Source organism: Macrobrachium rosenbergii, chromosome 20 (assembly GCF_040412425.1).
Source record: "Macrobrachium rosenbergii isolate ZJJX-2024 chromosome 20, ASM4041242v1, whole genome shotgun sequence".
Classification (NCBI taxonomy): domain Eukaryota; kingdom Metazoa; phylum Arthropoda; class Malacostraca; order Decapoda; family Palaemonidae; genus Macrobrachium; species Macrobrachium rosenbergii.
Window position 1 is genome coordinate 39,921,989 of NC_089760.1, and position 20,763 is coordinate 39,942,751.

General features: G+C 37.0%; 1 protein-coding gene across 1 annotated transcript in view; it reads right to left on the reverse strand.

Moving 5' to 3' along the window:
- The window catches only part of RhoGEF2 (Rho guanine nucleotide exchange factor 2), an 808,005-nt gene that overhangs the window by 200,723 nt on the left and 586,519 nt on the right, over positions 1 to 20,763 (reverse strand). Inside the window, 1 exon segment of the mRNA XM_067122600.1 lies at positions 5,839 to 6,088. Within this exon segment, the coding sequence (XP_066978701.1) occupies positions 5,839 to 6,088 (250 nt within the window).

The following is a 20,763-nucleotide window of genomic DNA, read 5'->3' on the forward strand; positions in this document are numbered from 1 at the left end:
GGATACGAACGGAGGTACAGTAAAACGAATGAAAGGGGTTTGCGGCAAGGGGGGCCGAAGGGACCCTGCAAAGAACCTAAAGTAATGTGTACAGTGCACCGCATGAGGTGCTCTGACGGCACTAACCCCCCCCCCCCAACCCACTACGGGAACCTCAGTTCTTGAGCCTTTCTTTTTGTTTCACATAATGAACTTCATTCCAAGGCCTTGAAACAAAAGTTCATTATCCAACGCGTTAATGTACATTTGCATAATGTAATCCATGAAATTTCCAGCGGGGCTCACCTACCTTCAACAACGACCCTAAATACAAAGCACTTTTCGACAGAGAGAGAGAGAGAGAGAGAGAGAGAGAGAGAGAGAGAGAGAGAGAGAGAGAGAGAGAGAGTATCTTTTCACGGTCAATGTTCCTTCTGCACCATTCTATTGACCCTTTACAAATTCTCTACTGCACCTGAAGTGTTCTCTTCTCTCTTGCAATAATGCAGTGCGTTTTCTTCTTCCTGGGCTCACACCCTTCTGGTTTAAGAGAGAGAGAGAGAGAGAGAGAGAGAGAGAGAGAGAGAGAGAGAGAGAGAGAGAGAGAGAGAGAGAGAGAGAAGGCAGGCGTGAATTCCCCACTCTTCAGCTTTAAAGGTACTGGACCACTTTGTTGTTACGCAATACAGCAAGTACTGAGGCTATCAATGTTACCTTGCTTTATTTGGCAGAGTCAAATTCTGATTCGAGTTTGCAAGGAAGAGGCAGAGTCTCTTGGAAGAAAGCAATCCTCAAAAACATACCTTCCCCCCCAAAAGGATTTTTTCACTGAATCTTTACTATCTAACTATAATTAGTTTTTCTAATATTTTTAAAAGTTTTAATCAGATTTACGGTATACTTAAAAATTTGCTGCCTGACTATGGTATGGACTAAAATCCTGCAAACCAGCATTACTTCTTTTGTATCAATTGTATACCCCAAATAATACTTGAGAACCCTCAGCGTAAGGTTAACAATAACTTCCGTTAGGACAAAGAGAGAAAGAGAGAGAGAATGTGGAAGTCCACGGTACTACAATTTAAATGCAACTTTCGATGGAAGTTGAAACGTTTCTTTGACCCGAACAAGTGAGAATCTTGATTGCTATGTATATAAGTAACCTAATCAAGCGTGATTAAAAACATTAATGACTGTTCAATTATCAGCCAATGATGAATACGATAAAGCCAAAATGGTATGAAGTACAAAAACTGACGTTGCAGATATGTAACTACATCTAAGGAAGAAAATGCAAACAGGAACTTTTATCCTTGCCATATTTCCACTTTCTAAAAAAAAAAAAAAAAAAAAAACTGATAGCGATACCTTTTATTTAACTCCGTTTCACTGATATTTTCTTTTAAGATCATCAGCACTTTATCCCATTATTTCCATCCTATTTCCAAAAGCTACATTCCACAGAAACATATTCCATTACAATGCTTTCACTTAATATGTATCTTATATGATGCTGACCACGCAGGGGGGGGGGGTAGTGCCGTCAGTGCACCTCATGCCGTGCACTGTAGGTATTACTTGAAAGTTATTTGTAGCATGCCTTCAGCCCCTAGCTGCAACCCCTTTCGTTTCTTTTACTGTGCCTTCTTTCATATTCTTTTTTTCCCTCTTACTTTCCACCCTCTCCTAACAATTGATTCATAGTGCAACGGAGAGGTTTTCCCCTGTTACACCTTTTAAACCTTTTACTGTCAATTTCCGTTTCAGCGCTGAATGATCTCATAGGTCCCAGTGCTTGGCTTTTGGCCATATTCAATTCAATTCAGTTCTATATGATGCTGACGACAGTTAATGACACAATTAACACTGTTCTCACAATTCTCATTGTCAATCATAAGGCCACAGTGTTTTCCTTAAACCAATTCTTAAATATTTTCAACTTTATATCTAATAATTTTCTAGAAGGAATGAAAAGGGTTTTAAATAAATAACAAAAACCTCTCTCTCTCTCTCTCTCTCTCTCTCTCTCTCTCTCTCTCTCTCTCTCTCATTTTCCGGACACTGACTTCGGCATCGTACCCTACTAATGGCGTTTCTACCGAATCTATATCAATTGGAATCTAACTATGGTGGAATTCGGCGGGATTCCAACAAATGGGAAATCAGAGAGAGGGCTGATATTGACAGAACCTTCCCCACTATTATCTCGTGAAGCCGCCTGCACTGACATCAACTTCCTGTATGTCAGAAAACTATCTCAGTGCTGCGATTTTTATCCAGCCCATAAATATTTATAACAGGAGTCTCTAAATTAAGCCTGCACCAACTATTACCTCAGACTAGTTGGTTTCTCCCCCTAAGTTTGCCTGATCGCTACAATTCCAGAAATAAATCCTAATAAATATTGATTGCATATTGAGAACACGAATCAAACTGAACTTTCTTGCATCACAACCAACATAACAGATAAAAATTAACAAAGCATCAAGAAACATTTCAAAATCAACTATGATAATACATCCATGCTAGCATATGATCTTTAACGACACATCCTCGACATTTGTAGCTACGGTCTCAAGACTTACATGTCAAATACATCTGAATTTGAAGCCAAGTGGGGGGAAAAATATTTATTGCAATACAAAATTTATTTAATGAAGAAACAAAGATTCCCGTTTCTACCCACACACAAGGATGGTGAAATACAATAAAAACGATAAGCAAAATACAGGTGACAAATCATTTAAATTTCTCCTCAGAAACTGTAGCCACGGTCACTACAGTGAATGAGTTAAAACAGTGCAACGAACTGATGATTGACGTAACTGCAAACTCAGACACGTAAGCTAAACAACCTTTAAATACCGAACATAATACATGATCATCCACCAAAAACGCCCTTCACCTTCGCCAAATCTCAATATATACCTCCTCCACAAAGACCCCCAGATGCAACCTCCCCCAAACTTCAACAAATCCCCTCCGACAAACGCACGCCCTCACGCACGCACGGGCGCGCAAACACACACTCACACCCTTTTTCTGTAACTCCCATTACCCTTCCCACGCCTTTTAAACCGAGCATTGCCGAGACTTCCCACACGTGAATACCCACCCCTCCCTCACTAACATGCATCCAACTCTACCTGGATGATTTAACTCGTTAATACATCCACAGATTAAAACCTGGATGATTTAACTCGTTCGTACATCCACAGAATATAATCTGGATGATTCAGCTCGGCCGTACATCCACATATATAATCTGGATGTTTTAACTTATTCATACATCCACAGAATATAATCTGGATAGTTAAAACTCATTCGTACTTCCACATAATATAACTTGGATGATTTAACTCGTTCGTACATCTACAGAATATAACCTGGATGATTTAACCCGTTCTTACATCCACAAATATAATGTGGAAGATTTAACTTTTCATACACCCACAAACTGGAAGATTTAACTCGTTCATACATCCAAAAATATATTCTGGAAGATTTAACTCGTTCATACATCCAAAAATATATTCTGGAAGATTTAACTCTTTCATACATCCACAAACATAATCTGGATGATCGAAATCGTTCGTGCATCCACAAAACATAATAGGTAATCTGGCATACGATCATCTCTCAGTTATTATGGTAACCCCCCAAACGCCGATCAATCAACTGCTCCCATTCATCTCTTCCATTCTCATGTTTCTGTTAATTAAAGATCGATGCGTATTGATATGCTCTCCCCCCTCTCTCCTCTCTCTCTCTCTCTCTCTCTCTCTCTCTCAATGGTACCGCTGTCGGAGCACAAAAACACAACCTACGTTAGATCTCCGGGACGGGAAAGGTAATGAATGGTATGGGTACTCTTCCTCATAAATCTCGTAAGTTTCTGTTGATCCTGAGACTGAAATTATGTACTAGATTGATAGCAGATTGCTGTGTTTCACTGCTTGGGTGGCAGATGCAAAGAAGGAAGAGTAAATATATCAAGAGTGAGTGATCAGTACTTCGTAAAAATGTATTTGATAATTTAACCTCATATAAAATTCCATGGGCCTCGACGAGGTAATCCTCAGCCCACCATGGAGCAACCATCCACAATGCACATATGATGTTAAGCATCAAAAGCCTCAATATCACAACCCACTAGGGTTGAACTGTCTTAGTCATCGTTAAGCGAATCCAGCTGGACAGTGAGACGGATAAACAGAAGTCAAACACACCCACTAAGAAGGCAGTCCTACTAAGGAAGCGCAACAAAGACGAATAATTACCATGAATAATGAGGATGATAATGAACACAGACACTTAGATCATCTGCCTCCAGATACCAAAGATCACATTCACGCCTCGGTTATGAAGACCAAACACAGTAGGCTCTCTATTACTCGCTTTCTTAAAGAAGAGAGATGATTTCCAGATGCGTTACAACACCTCCTCATGTAGGCTGTTCACTGGAATCACGACAGTGGTCAAAATATAAATCCACGACGACTACTTCACTCGTCTTACGAATGCCTGCTTTAACTGGTCATCAATTTACATAAACACTCCATTAAATGAAACCCCAGGTGCAGCATTCACAATCAAGACCAGGTGAGCTACACAAGCACGAGAACTTGCAAACTTAAAAATATTGTCGATCAAAAATTTCAATTCACAATCAACTCCAAATACATTGGGAGCCATCTGGATGCCAACTGAACGGTAACTGCATGCATTCAAACTCACATAAAAGGAAAGAACTAAGGTCAACTTATCTTGAACGAAAAGTAAAACAACACTGAACCAACATACAAGGCAGTCATAGGAATAACCATGACAGTGCATAACAAAGGAATAACATTAGCATCACAAAACGATAACTGATGACTGAGCAACGAAGATAAAAACCAAAATAGAAAAGACACGTCCGAGACAAACCACAATAACATACATTTAAAAATTATATACTGATTGATTATAAAACATAATGAGTGCACAAACACACCTTTTGACTACACTCCACCGTCATTCACATGTCGTTAAAGAGTTAATTAAGCCCTGATAAAACCTCGTTAATCCTGATAACATCTTAACAATGTGATCAGCTCCACAATCTCGCTAATCCAATCAAGGGCTAATCAAATGGTGCAGTGATTGGGATAAGTGAATTGTCGTTAGGAGCTCACAGATAGGAATGGTTTTCACTTTGGCCTTTTTTACGTTCATGGGAGCCTGATTAGATACAATTTTTTCATTAACAATTTAAAAATATATAAATTGAGATAAGAATAACCAAATTAATGATTTTTTTTTAAATAACAAAAATAAATAAATTGAGACTTTTTTTAATTATAACTCAAGATTAAAAAGAGATTTAATAAATGGAGCTGTGAATATCCAAATTGAAGAAATTTTTACAATGACAATTCAAGTTTATAAAAACAATAAATAACTGGAGCTGTGAACCTCCCAACTGAAGAAAAATTTTTCAGTAACAATTAAAAATAAAAAAACAATAAATAAATGGAGCTGTGAATATCCAATTTACATATTTTTAATAACAATTCAGAATTTAAAAAATAAATAAATGGACTAGTGAACTTCGAGTCGAGTGTAGTCAACGATGTACAAAGACAAGTTTTGACAACGAAAACAATATAAAAAAAATTAAATAAATAGGTGATTAGAGACTTGAAACAAAGGTCTCCTTTTCCCCTTACTCCTCCTCCTTCTGCGACGCCACCTGCAACAGTTAAAAAGATAAAAAAAAAAAAAAATAAAGATGCCATGTAAACTAGAGAGAGAAGGTGGGTATAGGTAGGTAGTAAGACAGGGCACTAGGGCACTCTGGGGCGCGTGGGTACTTACGCGCTGTCCGTCGAAGCATTGAAAGAAGAGTCCGGCGAATTGTAGTCCTCTAATTGATCGGAGCCGTTGTTGGGGAGGGAGGAAGGCAGACCCGAGGAGAGAGGAGTGTTGGAGGTACTGTTGGCGTTGGAGGTGAGGAGATTGGAGGAGCTGTTGGTGTGGTTGGCCACCGCCACGCCAGCCACACTCCCTGGGTCGGATCTCCTCTGTTCCTTGTTGCTGCCGCTGACGCTTCCGCTGCCTTTCTCCCCTGGAACGCATAAATAAGTGAATTAATAAATAATAATAATAATAATAATAATAATAATAATAATAATAATAATAATAATAATAACCTCCGATGAAATCTCTACTCAGAAAATTGTCTACAGTATGAAAAAGAAAGTCGCAGTTAAAATTCAACAAATAATAATAATAATAATAATAATAATAATAATAATAATAATAATAATAATAATAATAATAATAATAATATGAACCTTTAATACCATCTATATTCAGAATATTATCTATTACTTATGAAAAAAAATACAAAATTTATTTTTATTCTTTTACATTTCTCAGCTATTCATTTACCTATTGCTAACAAGTTCAAATGCCTTGCCCATCCACAAGTAATAACCTGAGAATTAACAATTGTACATTGTTATAAAATGCATTGGTGTATATAACTTAAAAATGATCAATCTACACAGTTTTTTCGACATACAGTTCTCCTTCTTTAATCATATCCTTTACTTGAAAGCTGCTGCATTGAGAGAGAGAGAGAGAGAGAGAGAGAGAGAGAGAGAGAGAGAGAGAGAGAGAGAGAGAGAGAGAGAGATCCCGCATGATACCAGAATGTACCATTTTACTGAACGATTTCAATATTCTGTTACTTTTTTATAAGTTTTCTAAAAGAAAAAATTGCAATACTGTAGAAGTGTCAATCTGCTGACTACTACGTAAACAAGCGTCATGCGATGCATATATCCGTGAAAACCATATTTACAATATATTATTAAAAATGGAAAAAAAAGCAACATGAAATAACAGTATCTCAATGAACAAAGGAGCACATTTACACAAGGATACAGGACGTGAATAGAAATCGTCAGTGAATGCAATTTCTCTAATGTCTTGCAGTAGTGGAAGTTTAAACAGGATGATTAACTGATCTTCAGGAAAACCTGAAAAGAAAAATCTCCACTGGAGGATGGACAAGATATCTTCCAATGAAAAAAGGCATCTGACTTTCTTTTTTGATCTGTGAGATTATACAATTTATCTGCAATTATGGAAGGAAAAACTCATAACATATCAGAAAATAATGAGTATCTCTAACGCACTTCTACCATGATAAAATAGTCTCCTATTCACAAACTATCTTCAGAGATTCTTTTTTTTTTTTTTTAAAGGCTACATGAAAACCAAGCCCTGCCATGCAAAACCCATCAGCAAGCACTTACCAATTCGCGGAGTAAAATAATCACTTTTAATGAGGGACGATTATAATTTCGCGGAATCGACTGATGTCAATATTGCCCAACGGAGATTACCACAAAAACAGACCGATCTGAAATATGAGAAGCCCCCTCACGAAGGGCAAAGGGAGACACGCAAACACTGCGTAAAGGACCCCAGACCCTTTCGTAATCCTATTATAGGATATTTGGTTTCCCCACGGAGGATTTTCGAACGGAAGGAGTAATCACCGCCCTCAACAAAGCGCAAAGGCGCCGCCCCTTTCGGAGGACTCAATCAAAGGGTTTTTGAGGTTATATTTAATGTAAACTCTCGGCGACTTCATCTTAAAAACACACAGCCAAATATTAGCAAATACAAGATTGAGGTGAAAGGGATTTCATCGTCAGAAGATGATACGCTTAGTGGGACTGAAGTGGTCTTTTTTGTTCAGGAAGCGGATTAGAATAGCATACAGAATTTAGGCCAAAGGCCAAGAGCTGGGACCTATGAGGTCCTTCAGCGCTGAAAGGGAAATTGACAGTAAAAAGGTCTGAAAGGTGTAAAAAGAGGAAAACCTCGCAGCTGCACTACGAAACAATTGTTAGAGAGGGTGAAAAGTCAGGTGGAAGAAATAATATGAACGCAGGTACAGTAAAACGAATGAAAGAGATCGCAGCTAAGGGCCGAAGGGACGCTGCAAAGACCCTTAAGTAATGCCTACAGCGCACCACGTGAGGCACACTGATGGCACTACCTCCCTACGGGGAGGAAAGAGGATTAGCATTATTACGTAATCAGCATCAAGTCAGAACTTCTAAGAGCGTCTTTGCAAACCAAATCAAGATGTTTGTGACGCGTTTCGACTTCCACATCAAAGCAAGATCGCGCAGGGGACTTTTATGTTAATCTCTTCGTAAACCAATGAATCAACAGCAGGCGATGCTGAAAAGGGCAAGGCGTCGTCAGACGGCGGGGTCATCAACAAGTCTGCTCTCCAAGCGATGACTCCCCTGGGCATCGTTATCAGGAGGCGTAATAAGACAACACCTTTGGCTCAGCTCAGAGGCGCCAGTCCATAAACCCGCTCCATCAAAGGGGTGACACGCCCCTGAAGCTCACTTGGGTTTCATTTTTAACTTCCAAGAGACAGTTATGTAGCCAATGTCCTACTGTTCATATGAAATTTAATTTCACCTAAGTCCGAAAGAATGTTATGTAGCCAATGTCTACGTAACATTTTTATTTCATCTAAATCCAAAAGAATGTTATGTAGCCAATGTCTATGTAACATTTTTATTTCATCTAAATCCTAAAGAATGTTATGTAGCCAATGTCTATGTAACATTTTTATTTCATCTAAATCCTAAAGAATGTTATGTAGCCAATGTCTATGTAACATTTTTATTTCATCTAAATCCAAAAGAATGTTATGTAGCCAATGCCTACTTAACATTTTTATTTCATCTAAACCCAAAAGAATGTTAGGTAGCCAATGTACATAACACTTTTTATTTAATCTAAATCCAAAAGAAATTTGTGTAGTTTACGGCTATATCAAATTCTATTTCATCCGAATCTAAAAGAAATTTATGCAGCCAACGTCCACATTAACCCTTCGTTTCATCCACCCCAGACAGAACTTCCACTCCAGACAGAACATCCATTCCAGACAGAACTGACGGCAATAGCAAAGCCGTGCTAACGAGATTAATATGGCAAAATCCCTCAATCACCCACCGAGTAATTACGTCCGAAAAGACAACAGATGCTGCAGAACACAATCGTTACAAAAAAAAAAATATATAAGTAAAAAGGGGTCTGGAGTGGTGGACGACCAAGAGGTGGAGATTGGAGGGGGGGGGGGGGGCGGACGGCTCAGGTCCTTTCTACTTACTAAAAGCGATGATAACATCCCCCACGCAAAGTGGACAGCGGCGGCGCCACATTGTCTGGAAAGAGGTGATTTCGGGGCTACTTCCCTTCCACCTCCTGGCACTTACGATTCATCAAATTCGAATGCACGTACCGGTTCCCATGACCAATCTCGCAAGGCTTGGCACTCCTCGTTACGAGAATACGCACGCAGCAGCAGCAGCTGATTAACAGGGAGGCCGTAATTTTGCATTTGCTTAATAGGATTTTAATGGCGCAGTTACGACAAAACACAGAAGGGGTCCGTGGAACAAGGATACAGGACGTGAATAGAAATCGTCAGTGAATGCAATTTCTCTAATGTCTTGCAGTAGTGGAAGTTTAAACAGGATGATTAATTGACCTTCAGGAAAACCTTACTGACATGAAGAAAAATCTCCATTGCATTTTAAACTCTTGGGGATGGACAAGATATCTTCCAAACGCCCCAAAACGGCCGTAAGCCTTCGTAATAAAGAAAATAAGGAAAATCAGACAACCCTAAGGACAAAGCCTTATTATGACTACAAATTTAATCTCTAATATACACAACACTTAATTTATACAGCATACATTCAACACCGGTTTACTAAAGAATGAGAATTCTCGTTCACAAGTAATAAATTATTACTGGTCCTTTCAACAGCATTTTTCGTACCTTACTTTTAAAAGTTACTTTCCTCTATCCATGATATCAATCTGTTCCCCACATACATACATATATATACATATATATGTAAATACATTTATAAATGCATGTATATATGTGTATGTATATGTATGTATGTATGTATATATATAGGCTATAATTATGTGTGTGTGTATTATGTTGTGTAGTGCTTGCTCTTGTGGCTTAACTTTCACAAGAACAGAAGCTAATTAGAAATAATTTATTATACACACACACACACACATATATATATATATATATATATATATATATATATATATAGTAAAAGTGTGGGGAGAGAGAGAGAGAGAGAGAGAGAGAGAGAGAGAGAGAGAGAGAGAGAGAGAGAGAGAGAGAGACTTGATGAGGTAGGTCGAGTGGGTGGGGGAACCTAATCTCTGTTGTCCGAGAGGGGATGCGTGTGCCTCCGTATTTGAGGGGAGACTATTTTTAATGGTCCGATTAAATGTCCTCATTGGCGCCATACACGTGCAAGGATCTCACAGGCCTCCTGCGACAGCCGGCGGCGAAGGGAGGAGGCAAGTATTGACCTAGGGGACCTAGGGGCCCCTAGCCCTGGCAGGGTTTTTTCCCCCCTACCAAAAAAAAAAAAGGGGGGACCTCTCCTCACTGACAAAAACGAAAATTTACTTTCACCCTTTTTTTTTACAGATCTTCTTATATATATATATATATATATATATATATATATATATATATATATATATATATATATATACATACATACATATATACATATACACACACACAGATATTCCTATTTACACACACACACACACACTCAGATATTCCTATTTAGTCACACATACACAGACTCATACGCACAAACACGCACACACACACCTTAGCATGAACTTTTGCAATATCTTAACCTTCTTATATGAATAATTAACAATTTATTTTTCTTTATATAATGCTACTTTCTTTTCACAATGCAAAACTCATAGACAGCAGCTCTGTCCATCCAACGTACTATTTTGCGGTCACCAAAATAAATATTTGGCTAAATTAAAAATACTGTGGTTTTCACATCCTGTTTTGGGACGCATAACAGAGTTACAATGAATTACTGGAATTCATCGGTGCATATTTCTCTTGATTGACGGACTGCTCTATGAGCACAGTCCGTGCTGGCATAACGCCACCTAAATCATAAACAACTACAACATATCGAGAGTTCATTGCTATCAATGGAAATCATCTACAATACATCTACTATACAAAGTCAATAACTCTACAACAACACAATTGAGAATTGAAAAGAAAATTGGGTAAACAGATCATATATATGATATTATTATTATTATTATTATTATTATTATTATTATTATTATTATTATTATTATTCAGAAGATGAACCCTATTCATATGGAACAAGCCCGCATGGGCCAATGACTTGAAATTGAAGCTTCCAAATAATATGATGTTCATTAGGAAGAAGTAAGATGATGTAAGGGAAAATACAGAAAGAAGAGATCTCGCTTATTAAAAAAAATATTAAGGATACTCAATATAAATAAAAAAAAAAAAAAACAAGACGCACACTGACGCGCACAAATAACCTGCAGGACGCAGGATTAATGGCAGAACAGAGGTAAAACTAGTGAGGAACACCTTGAAAAACAACGGGAGAAGTAGCAATAAGGTCTGGTAAAACACCTCTGGCTAAGTCATCATGTCTCACACACGTGTGTTTTGACTTGATGAACCAACGTGTCTCTCTCTCTCTCTCTCTCAGCAGTAATATTAGGCCATGAAAACCTCTCCTCCTAAGAGCAAAAACACTGGCTGTAAAGAAACCAATCTCTCTCTCTCTCTCTCTCCTATCTCTCTCTCTCTCTCTCTCTCTCTCTCTCTCTCTCTCTCTCTCTCTCTCTCTCTCTCTCCAAGCAGTAATATTAAGCCATAAAAACCTCTCCTCCTGACTAAGAGAAAAATCCCTGCACTGGGCGTTAAGAAACTCTCCTCTCTCTCTCTCTCTCTCTCTCTCTCTCTCTCTCTCTCTCTCTCTCTCTCTCTCTCTCTCTCTCTCTCTCTCATGAATGCAAGCACAGCAAGGGGCATAACAAGACCAGTGTTAACCAAAACATCATGTCAGGAATATGATGAGTATCACAGAGATGAAAGAGAGCCAACGTGTATTTTTCTTTACGTTTTACTTCTCTGAGAGTTTCAGTGCGTTGGAAAGAAGATTTTAAGACTGCAGGGAAAGTATAGACCAAAAAATGAAATTTGAATTCTATATTAATAATAAAAAAAATTATTAATACTGGGATGTTTTGAATCAAATTTCCATCTTCTTCGGTTATAATTTACTGACGATTTGCCTTTCGTAATTACAATTTAATATGTAGTACACCGTTGGCAGCTAGCTAATCGATGCATCAAAAAAGTATTCACTGACACAGCTACCAGTACACTTACATATACACACAAACACACGTTATATATAATACATATATGTGTGTGTGTGCCTATGTATATATATATAGTATATGTAATTTAAATACTAGTTGCAAAGTGTTTGCCATTTCGAAACTTCCCACTACTCTTGCAAAAGCCAGTCTTCAGAACCGAGCAGCAGAAATAAGCACCAGATGAGAAACCACATGACAGGAGGGAGTGAGTGAGTGTATGAGGACAACCCCAAACTGACACAAGGCCTAACTCATCAACAACAAGAGCAGCAACAGAACCGACATCAATGTAGTGCCAATTTGCATGTTATGCAAGCGACGGCGGTACGACAGGAAGCCGATGGTGAACACAATGGCGAATCTGACAGGTCTGTCAATGGTTCCATTTACACCCGCACAAATGGGGCTACTCCTCGACGAAATGGTTTTCAACCTGGGATTTTTATCAGGAACAATTCGCGAATTAAAAGGAAGGGAACGCATTTCGAAATCCGATTACCGCTTGGCTTGACACGTCTAAGAACAATGACAAGTTATTGTTTTTGAGTTCACTATACTGTAGAGTGTACAGCGCTCTCAAGAAAACGACAAACTGTATATTTTTAATTAATCTGAGGTTCGAATTACGAAAAGAGTGATTTTATTAATTTGAGGTTCGAATTACGAAAAGATTGATTTTATTAACTTGAGGTTCGAATTACGAAAAGCGTGATGCAATTAATTTGAGGTTCGAATTACGAAAAGTGATGTTATTAAGGTTCGAATTACGAAAAGAGTGATGTTATGAATTTGAGGTTCGAATTACGAAAAGAGTGATGTTATTAATTTGAGGTTCGAACAACGAAAAGAAGCCTGTTAATAATTTGAGGTTCCATTACAAAAACAGACATTCTGAGTGTACTGCCGGAGCAATACGCGTCTCTTACCGACCACACTTCTCTCAAAGCGCCCTCCGACCATGTTGAAGAAGACGCCCTTATAATTCTTGCAAAAGCAGACATGACTGAGTGCAAGTTGAAATAACATTGTCAGTGTGACGAAAACACTAATGGACAGACACAACGAACAATCTCCCTTCGTGTACATCTCTTCATGATGCTAAACCTTTGTACCAACCTTTGAACCTTTGACAGTAAGAGGAGTTGAGATGACAAGGTAAGCGCGACAGACAAGACGAGACACAGACTAACGAACGGACAGAGGGACAGACAGACCGACAGACAGCCAATCTCTCATCACCTACGTCCAAGTATGATTGTCTACCTTTGTACCAAGACTGACTTGTAATCCCTCAAACGGGTGAGGGGAGCCGCCATGACAGGATAAGAGTGACAGACGCACTTAATGATAGTCATGCAGACAGACACACAGACAGATGGACGGAGGGTGACTAGTCCTCAAAGCTTTGACAGTATAATTATTATTGTTATTATTATTATTATTATTATTATTATTATTATTATTATTATTCAGAAGATGAACCCTACTCATACGGAACAAGCCCACCAAAAGGGCCACTGACTTGAAATTCAAGCTTCCAAAGAATATGGTGCACATTAGGGAGTAAGAGAAGGTAAAGAGAAATACAGAGAGAAGATATCTCACTTATTAAAAAGAAAAGAAAATAAATTAATAAATTAGAGCACACACACATACATATATGTATATATATGTGTGTGTATACAGTATATATATATCATCCTATGAAATATCAACATCGACCTCCAGTATTTCTCAAACAATAACAAAATTGTATCAGAGAAAAAACAGGGCACCTCACGTGAGTAATGAGTAACAACGTAAACGTGTAAGAAGGAGATGATGGAAAAACAAGGCTTTGGCGTTTACATGTATGCACAACCACTTAATATTCACCCACTCCCAAAACAAACATACCCACACAAACACACACACACATACATACACATATACGTTAGTCAGCATATATGGCCATCAAATAAGAGTAAGGGACACTTCCAAGCCTTTAAAGCAAAGGCAATCGCTTCTTATAAGTTTTTAATATTAGCCATCATTTGATGATTTGTATAAACATACACAGACATATATGTTATACTTTATATATATATAAATGTATAAATGTATATATATATATATATAAAATATATATTTATAATGTACATATACACATATATACAAACAACTGTACCAAGACGTAGGTTATACAAGGTCATATATCATATAAACACCACCCCCGCAATCTTCACAGTGCCTTCAGAGTCAACTATAACTATCTCTCTCTCTCTCTCTCTCTCTCTCTCTCTCTCTCTCTCTCTCTAGATTTACCCAAAATCCTTTCCCGAACCGTCCTCCTCTCTCTTTACATAAAAGTTCGACCTCCGGGGCGACCTTCAACGCTTGACAAGCCTCACAGAGAAAAAAAAAATACGAAAAAAGAGGAGGCTGTCATCTCCAGGCAAGATCTTGTCCCTGGCTTCCGCATTCATCATCTTCTTCATTTACCTAATAATGGCTGGAATTGAAATGCGGAGGTTTAACGGACTGCGTTCATGCTTCATCGTCTTTATTATTATTATTATTATTATTATTATTATTATTATTATTATTACTTTATTCGTCATTCTGATTGTGCCGGTGTTATTAATGCTTTTTTTTATCAACGGCAACATCAGAAATATTTTGGCTGCGGTGCCAATGATGACAAACATTCTTTTCGCTATGATACCAATAACGACATTCTTTTTTCTACGATACAAATGATGACAAACATTCTTTTTGCTATGATACCAATGCTGACAAATATTCTTTTTTACCATGGTACCAATGATGACAAACTATTTTTGCTGACACCAATGATGAAAAATATTCTTTTTGTTCTGAAGCCAATAATGACAAACTATTTTTGCTAAGATACCAATGATGGCAAATATTCTTTTTACTAAAACAATGATAAACTATATTTGCTATGATACCAATGATGGCAAACTATATCTGCTCTGATACCAAAGATGATAAACTATATTTGCTATGATACCAATGATGACAAACTCTTTTTGCTATGATACCAATGATGACAAACTATTTTTGCTATGATACCAATGATGATAAACTATATTTGCTATGATACCAATGATGACAAACTATTTTTGCTATGACACCAATGATGACAAACATACATTTTGCTATGAGATACCAATGATGACAATCAATATCAGCATCAAGATGACAGTACTTCTAAAACTTTTCTCTTTACAATGAACTACGCTGTTAATCCTGCTCTCTAATATCTCCTCCTTTCCGACTCTCTCTCTCTCTCTCTCTCTCTCTCTCTCTCTCTCTCTCTCTCTCTCTCTCTCTCTCTCTCTCTCTCCAACAAAAGCCACCTCGTCTAATTCCTCCTGACACTGAGCAGAGCACCCGTTCCCTATACCTCCCACCTCCACTCCCTAATGGAGTACACCGGGGGGAGCATCCCAAGATGTTATCATGCCCTCTGACCCCTTGCACTGCAGTTGCTCAACCTTCTCTCTCTCTCTCTCTCTCTCTCTCTCTCTCTCTCTCTCTCTCTCTTCTCTTCTCTTACACGGATGCATTGAGGGCGTTATCAACGCACACATTTCACATGTGCGAGGCGCTATCATGACTACTACCACTACTTCTCCTTCTGCTGCATATTCATGAAGACATGTCCCCTTGGTTGACTTGGAACGTAAGAGCACTTCGAGGATCGGGTTTCGAATGAGGCTTGTAAGTAATAGTGAATGACAGGAAAAAAGTAAATGCAATTATAAATATATATATGTGTGTGTGTGTGCGTGTGTGTGTGTGTGTGTAATAGTGAATAACAGGAAAAAGTAAATGCAATATCTATCTATCCATCTATCTATATATATATATATATATATATATATATATATATATATATATATATATATATATATATATATATATATATATATATATATATATATATATATATATATATACATATACATACACACATCAACTAACAAGTGTCGACAGAACTTATAAAGATACGTACAAAAATATTTATCAATATCAAAATGGTAATGCACAAGATACTAAGGTAAGGTACACTTAATAAGCAGTAAATATATGCCAGTTTTTTAACGATGCGTTGCAAAAAAACTGGTTAGATACTATAAAAAAAAAACAAGAAATATATTGGATATAGCAAAGCACTGCACAGCAAAGCTTCCGTAAACGCAGCCAGAATGACATGGCAACAAAATTCTCTCTCTCTCTCTCACACACAGAAGGGTGTATCAATAACTTCCACAATCAAAGAAACAGGTAAGATACTTTATTCATTAACATAACAAGATCAGTTCCAATGTGACAACACTTAAACAATAGTTATATAGGAACACTTAACTTTGCCCTTATATAAAGGACTTCTCAATTAAATAAACTAAATAGTTAATTTGTATGTACCCATCTGCATCAACAACTCCCTAAAAGCTAGATAGGAGTCAAGCTTATCAAAGAAACGTGTTTGTACATTTAAAGAGCGTCGGTTAACAATTGAATAAATATGGGTATGGCAAGCACGAGAGTTTATGTATATGAACATGTAAATGATTGTTTACATGAATATATACATGTATACGTATATGATACATACATACACACACCCAAACAAACACACACATACACGCAAAACAGAAGAAAATTCCATAATAACCAAGTTTTTTCTTTCTCATCCTGAAATATTTCATGATGACAAGTAAAAAAATGGTCACGCAACCCACATCATAAACTTCTTGGTTAAGTTCCTATGTAATCAAATGTTTTCAAAATAAGCACCACTAGACTGAATTAATAAATGTACAAAGAAAACGGAACCCGACAGAGAGAGAGAGAGAGAGAGAGAGAGAGAGAGAGAGAGAGAGAGAGAGAGAGAGAGAGAGAGAGAGAGGTATATATATGCACAAACGGGAAAAAATCTAAAAGCACAACGAAAAGTCATTTTGTTTAACATTCTACACATAACACATTTCAGGAATGTCGCGTAAACACAGAACCAAACACTCCGTTCCTGTTTCAAAACAAAGTTCTTTAAACATGCTGTCACAACCTCTGCGCAAAGGAGGGACTCGATTTCAGGAAAACATACTTCGACAATGACGTGATTATTCCTTTTAGATGACCATGGGAAATTCTCGGTTTCTTTTGCGGATTCAAATACATTTAAATAAATTTATGTACAGGTATCATCCTTGTATTTTGCGGCAAACGCGTGAGGGACGTATGGGAAAATACACAACACGTACAAACATATATACAGTACAATAACACACACACATATATATATAAATATATACAGAGAGAGAGAGAGAGAGAGAGAGAGAGAGAGAGAGAGAGAGAGAGAGAGAGAGAGAGAGAGAGAGAGAGAGAATAATGTCTCTACATTCAAGAACAAGTTAATAATTACTACTTGAGGGGCGGTAGTAAAAATATTGTCTCTACTTTTGAGAGAGAGAGAGAGAGAGAGAGAGAGAGAGAGAGAGAGAGACCGTCTCCCTCCCATTAGAGAGGCCCTTGGAAACAACAGCATAGCACGCTATGGTCAACATCAACTACCTTCTCTCTCTCTCATGGACATCAATTGCTCTTTCCTTCCCAGATACACGAAGCAAGAAAGCAAGAGGTTCAGCAAATAATAATAATAATAATAATAATAATAATAATAATAATAATAATAATAATAATAATAATAATAATTCCAAGTTCAGTCGTTGCACTGATTGCCCTACACAATAATAATAATAATAGCACTTGCAAGTTCAACCGTTGCACTGATTGCCTACACAATAATAATAATAATCATAATAATAATAATAATAATAATAATAATAATAATAATAATAATAACAGCATTTGCAAGTTGCACTGATTGCCATATACAACAGCGAAATACGAACGCCAAATAACTTCTCAGTGATATCACTTTTGCAGACCGACTCGACAAAGAGGCTCTGATTGAAACTACCACCAATTATGGGATGCGAAATTGATTCTTTTAAACCGCTGCATTTGGTGTCGATTTCCCTTCCATCGTTTCGCTGATACGGGCATAAACCTAAAATAGCGCTGCCCGTGTAACTTGCTGTGACATTGTGCAATATGTGTGTGAGAGAGAGAGAGAGATTATAAAGCATCAACCATTACAACAACAATATTCAATAATTATCGCCATGCATGAAGTATATACCGCATATATAAATATATTCTGTCCTGTAAAATTAAAATCTGAGCGTTCTTTAAGTAATATATGTCAGTGTAAAGATTTATTCATAGGTGAAAATGGTAAAGACTAAACTTTCACACACTCTAATTAGAGAAAGTACTACTTTCTGTTTCCGAAGACTCTAAAGGAGAGCTGGGATAAGGAAGAGAAAGTGTACTTCGATGAGGTTGCCTGTGCCTCTCAGAAATTAAAACAAGAACAACCTTTTAATATGTACGCATAAATTCTGTAGATTAAATATATATATATATATATATATATATATATATATATATATATATATATATATATATATATATATATATATATATATATATATACACAGAGAGAGATAGAGAGAGAGTAGGCACTAACACACGGGCAAATTTATGAAAAATCTTTATTTGAGGGGACTCTTTCACTTTGCAAATACTGCAAATCTTGTCAGTTTTAACATTCTAAATTTTGCTTTCTTTGTTATTATAAAATTCACAACGACTGATCTGGTTAGGCGTCACCAATAGTCTGTTTAAAAGCTTTTGTACAAAATATTTTTTTTCCTTTGAAAGATATCTGCTAAAACAGTTTTGGATTAATCCTTTAATTCTTCCGACAGATATCGTGGCTTGACATTGAAACGCCATTAGCGACTAAAACCTAGCAGTTGATATTAATCGCTCTGCAAGGCGTAGGGAACTGCTACCAGCTATTCTTCATTCAACTGATGTTTCATTTACTTTTTCCTCCGGCTGCAGTCTTACTCAACCACTAGTAAAATAATAAAATACTCTAAGTTAACTAAATAATTATTATTATTTTGTAATGCTTGTATTACGCTATAAATTCACCTTCCCTATCATAATATATATATATATATATATATATATATATATATATATATATATATATATATATATATATACACACACAGATATATAAGTATATATACATACAGGAAATATACAGCTTTGGAAGACGCCAAGCTCCTCTAATGCTGAGCAATCCAACACCTTCCCTAAAATGATCTCATACGTTTTATGACCTAACTTCAATTTTATTCTATTATATCGTCGCCAGTCATGAGGCTACCTTCTGATGAAAAGTTTCAGAAAAATCCACTATTTTTTCCCCTAATGCTATTAACAAACATATAAACAAGCAAAGAGAAAGACAAACAAACCGAACAAAAACACTAGGCTCTCTCACGGAAGACGCAAGGATGTGTTTGTGAAACACATTGCCCCAGCAGTGGCAAATTCCCATCTGACCTGTGACCTCTTAAATAGGACCTTGATTTCACACTCTACATCAGCTTCATTAGTAAAGTGTGCAACAAAAATAATATGAAACCTCAATGTCCTACAGTTCAAGTATTGCAAAAAAAATAATAAAAATAATAAATTCTACCTTAAAAGGAATTTGAAACTCCAATATATCATAAAGGCCCTTCCTTCACTGAGGCTTGGCAGTCTCAATACAATGCAACTGGAATTCCAATACCATACCATGCCCTTAATACCAAAATAACCAGCGTTCCTATGCAAATTTCAGGAGAGAGAGAGAGAGAGAGAGAGAGAGAGAGAGAGAGAGAGAGAGAGAGAGAGAGAGAGAGAGAGAGAGAGAGAGAGAATGTGCCTATATACTTACAGAAATAAAAGGAATAACAAGCTCTTCATTACCAAGCAAAACTTGTTGTATTAAAATTCGACGAGACAAAATATATTATTGGGGAATTCTTCCCAAGATGTGTGTTATATATATAAAAATTTGGTTCCTTTAAAATAGAGGCAGACTAGCCTTTGAAAGCTAGAAAATAAAGAATCTCCTTCTTTGAATCTTCCATATGACTGAGGTCCTTCATGGAAGCAATAACATTTTACAGAGGGAAGATGTGTTTTTGAATATATATATATATATATATATATATATATATATATATATATATATATATATATATATATATATAATTTATATTTATATGAATCCTCCCATGACCACAGCAATACGCAAGGAGTGTCGAAAAGAAGAAGGACATTCATAGAGAAGGAGCGCTCACTCCTAACCTCCAAGTGTCCTTCACATTTCGAAAGAGGAATTATGGGACTCCTAAATAAAGCTTTTACACGCCCAGATCGCCTTAGGCTGGAGAAGACACTTGAAAAGAGGAGCCCCCGCTACCGCCACCAACTCGCACCACCACCAATGCCTCGGCTCATTTGCATTACGCTTAA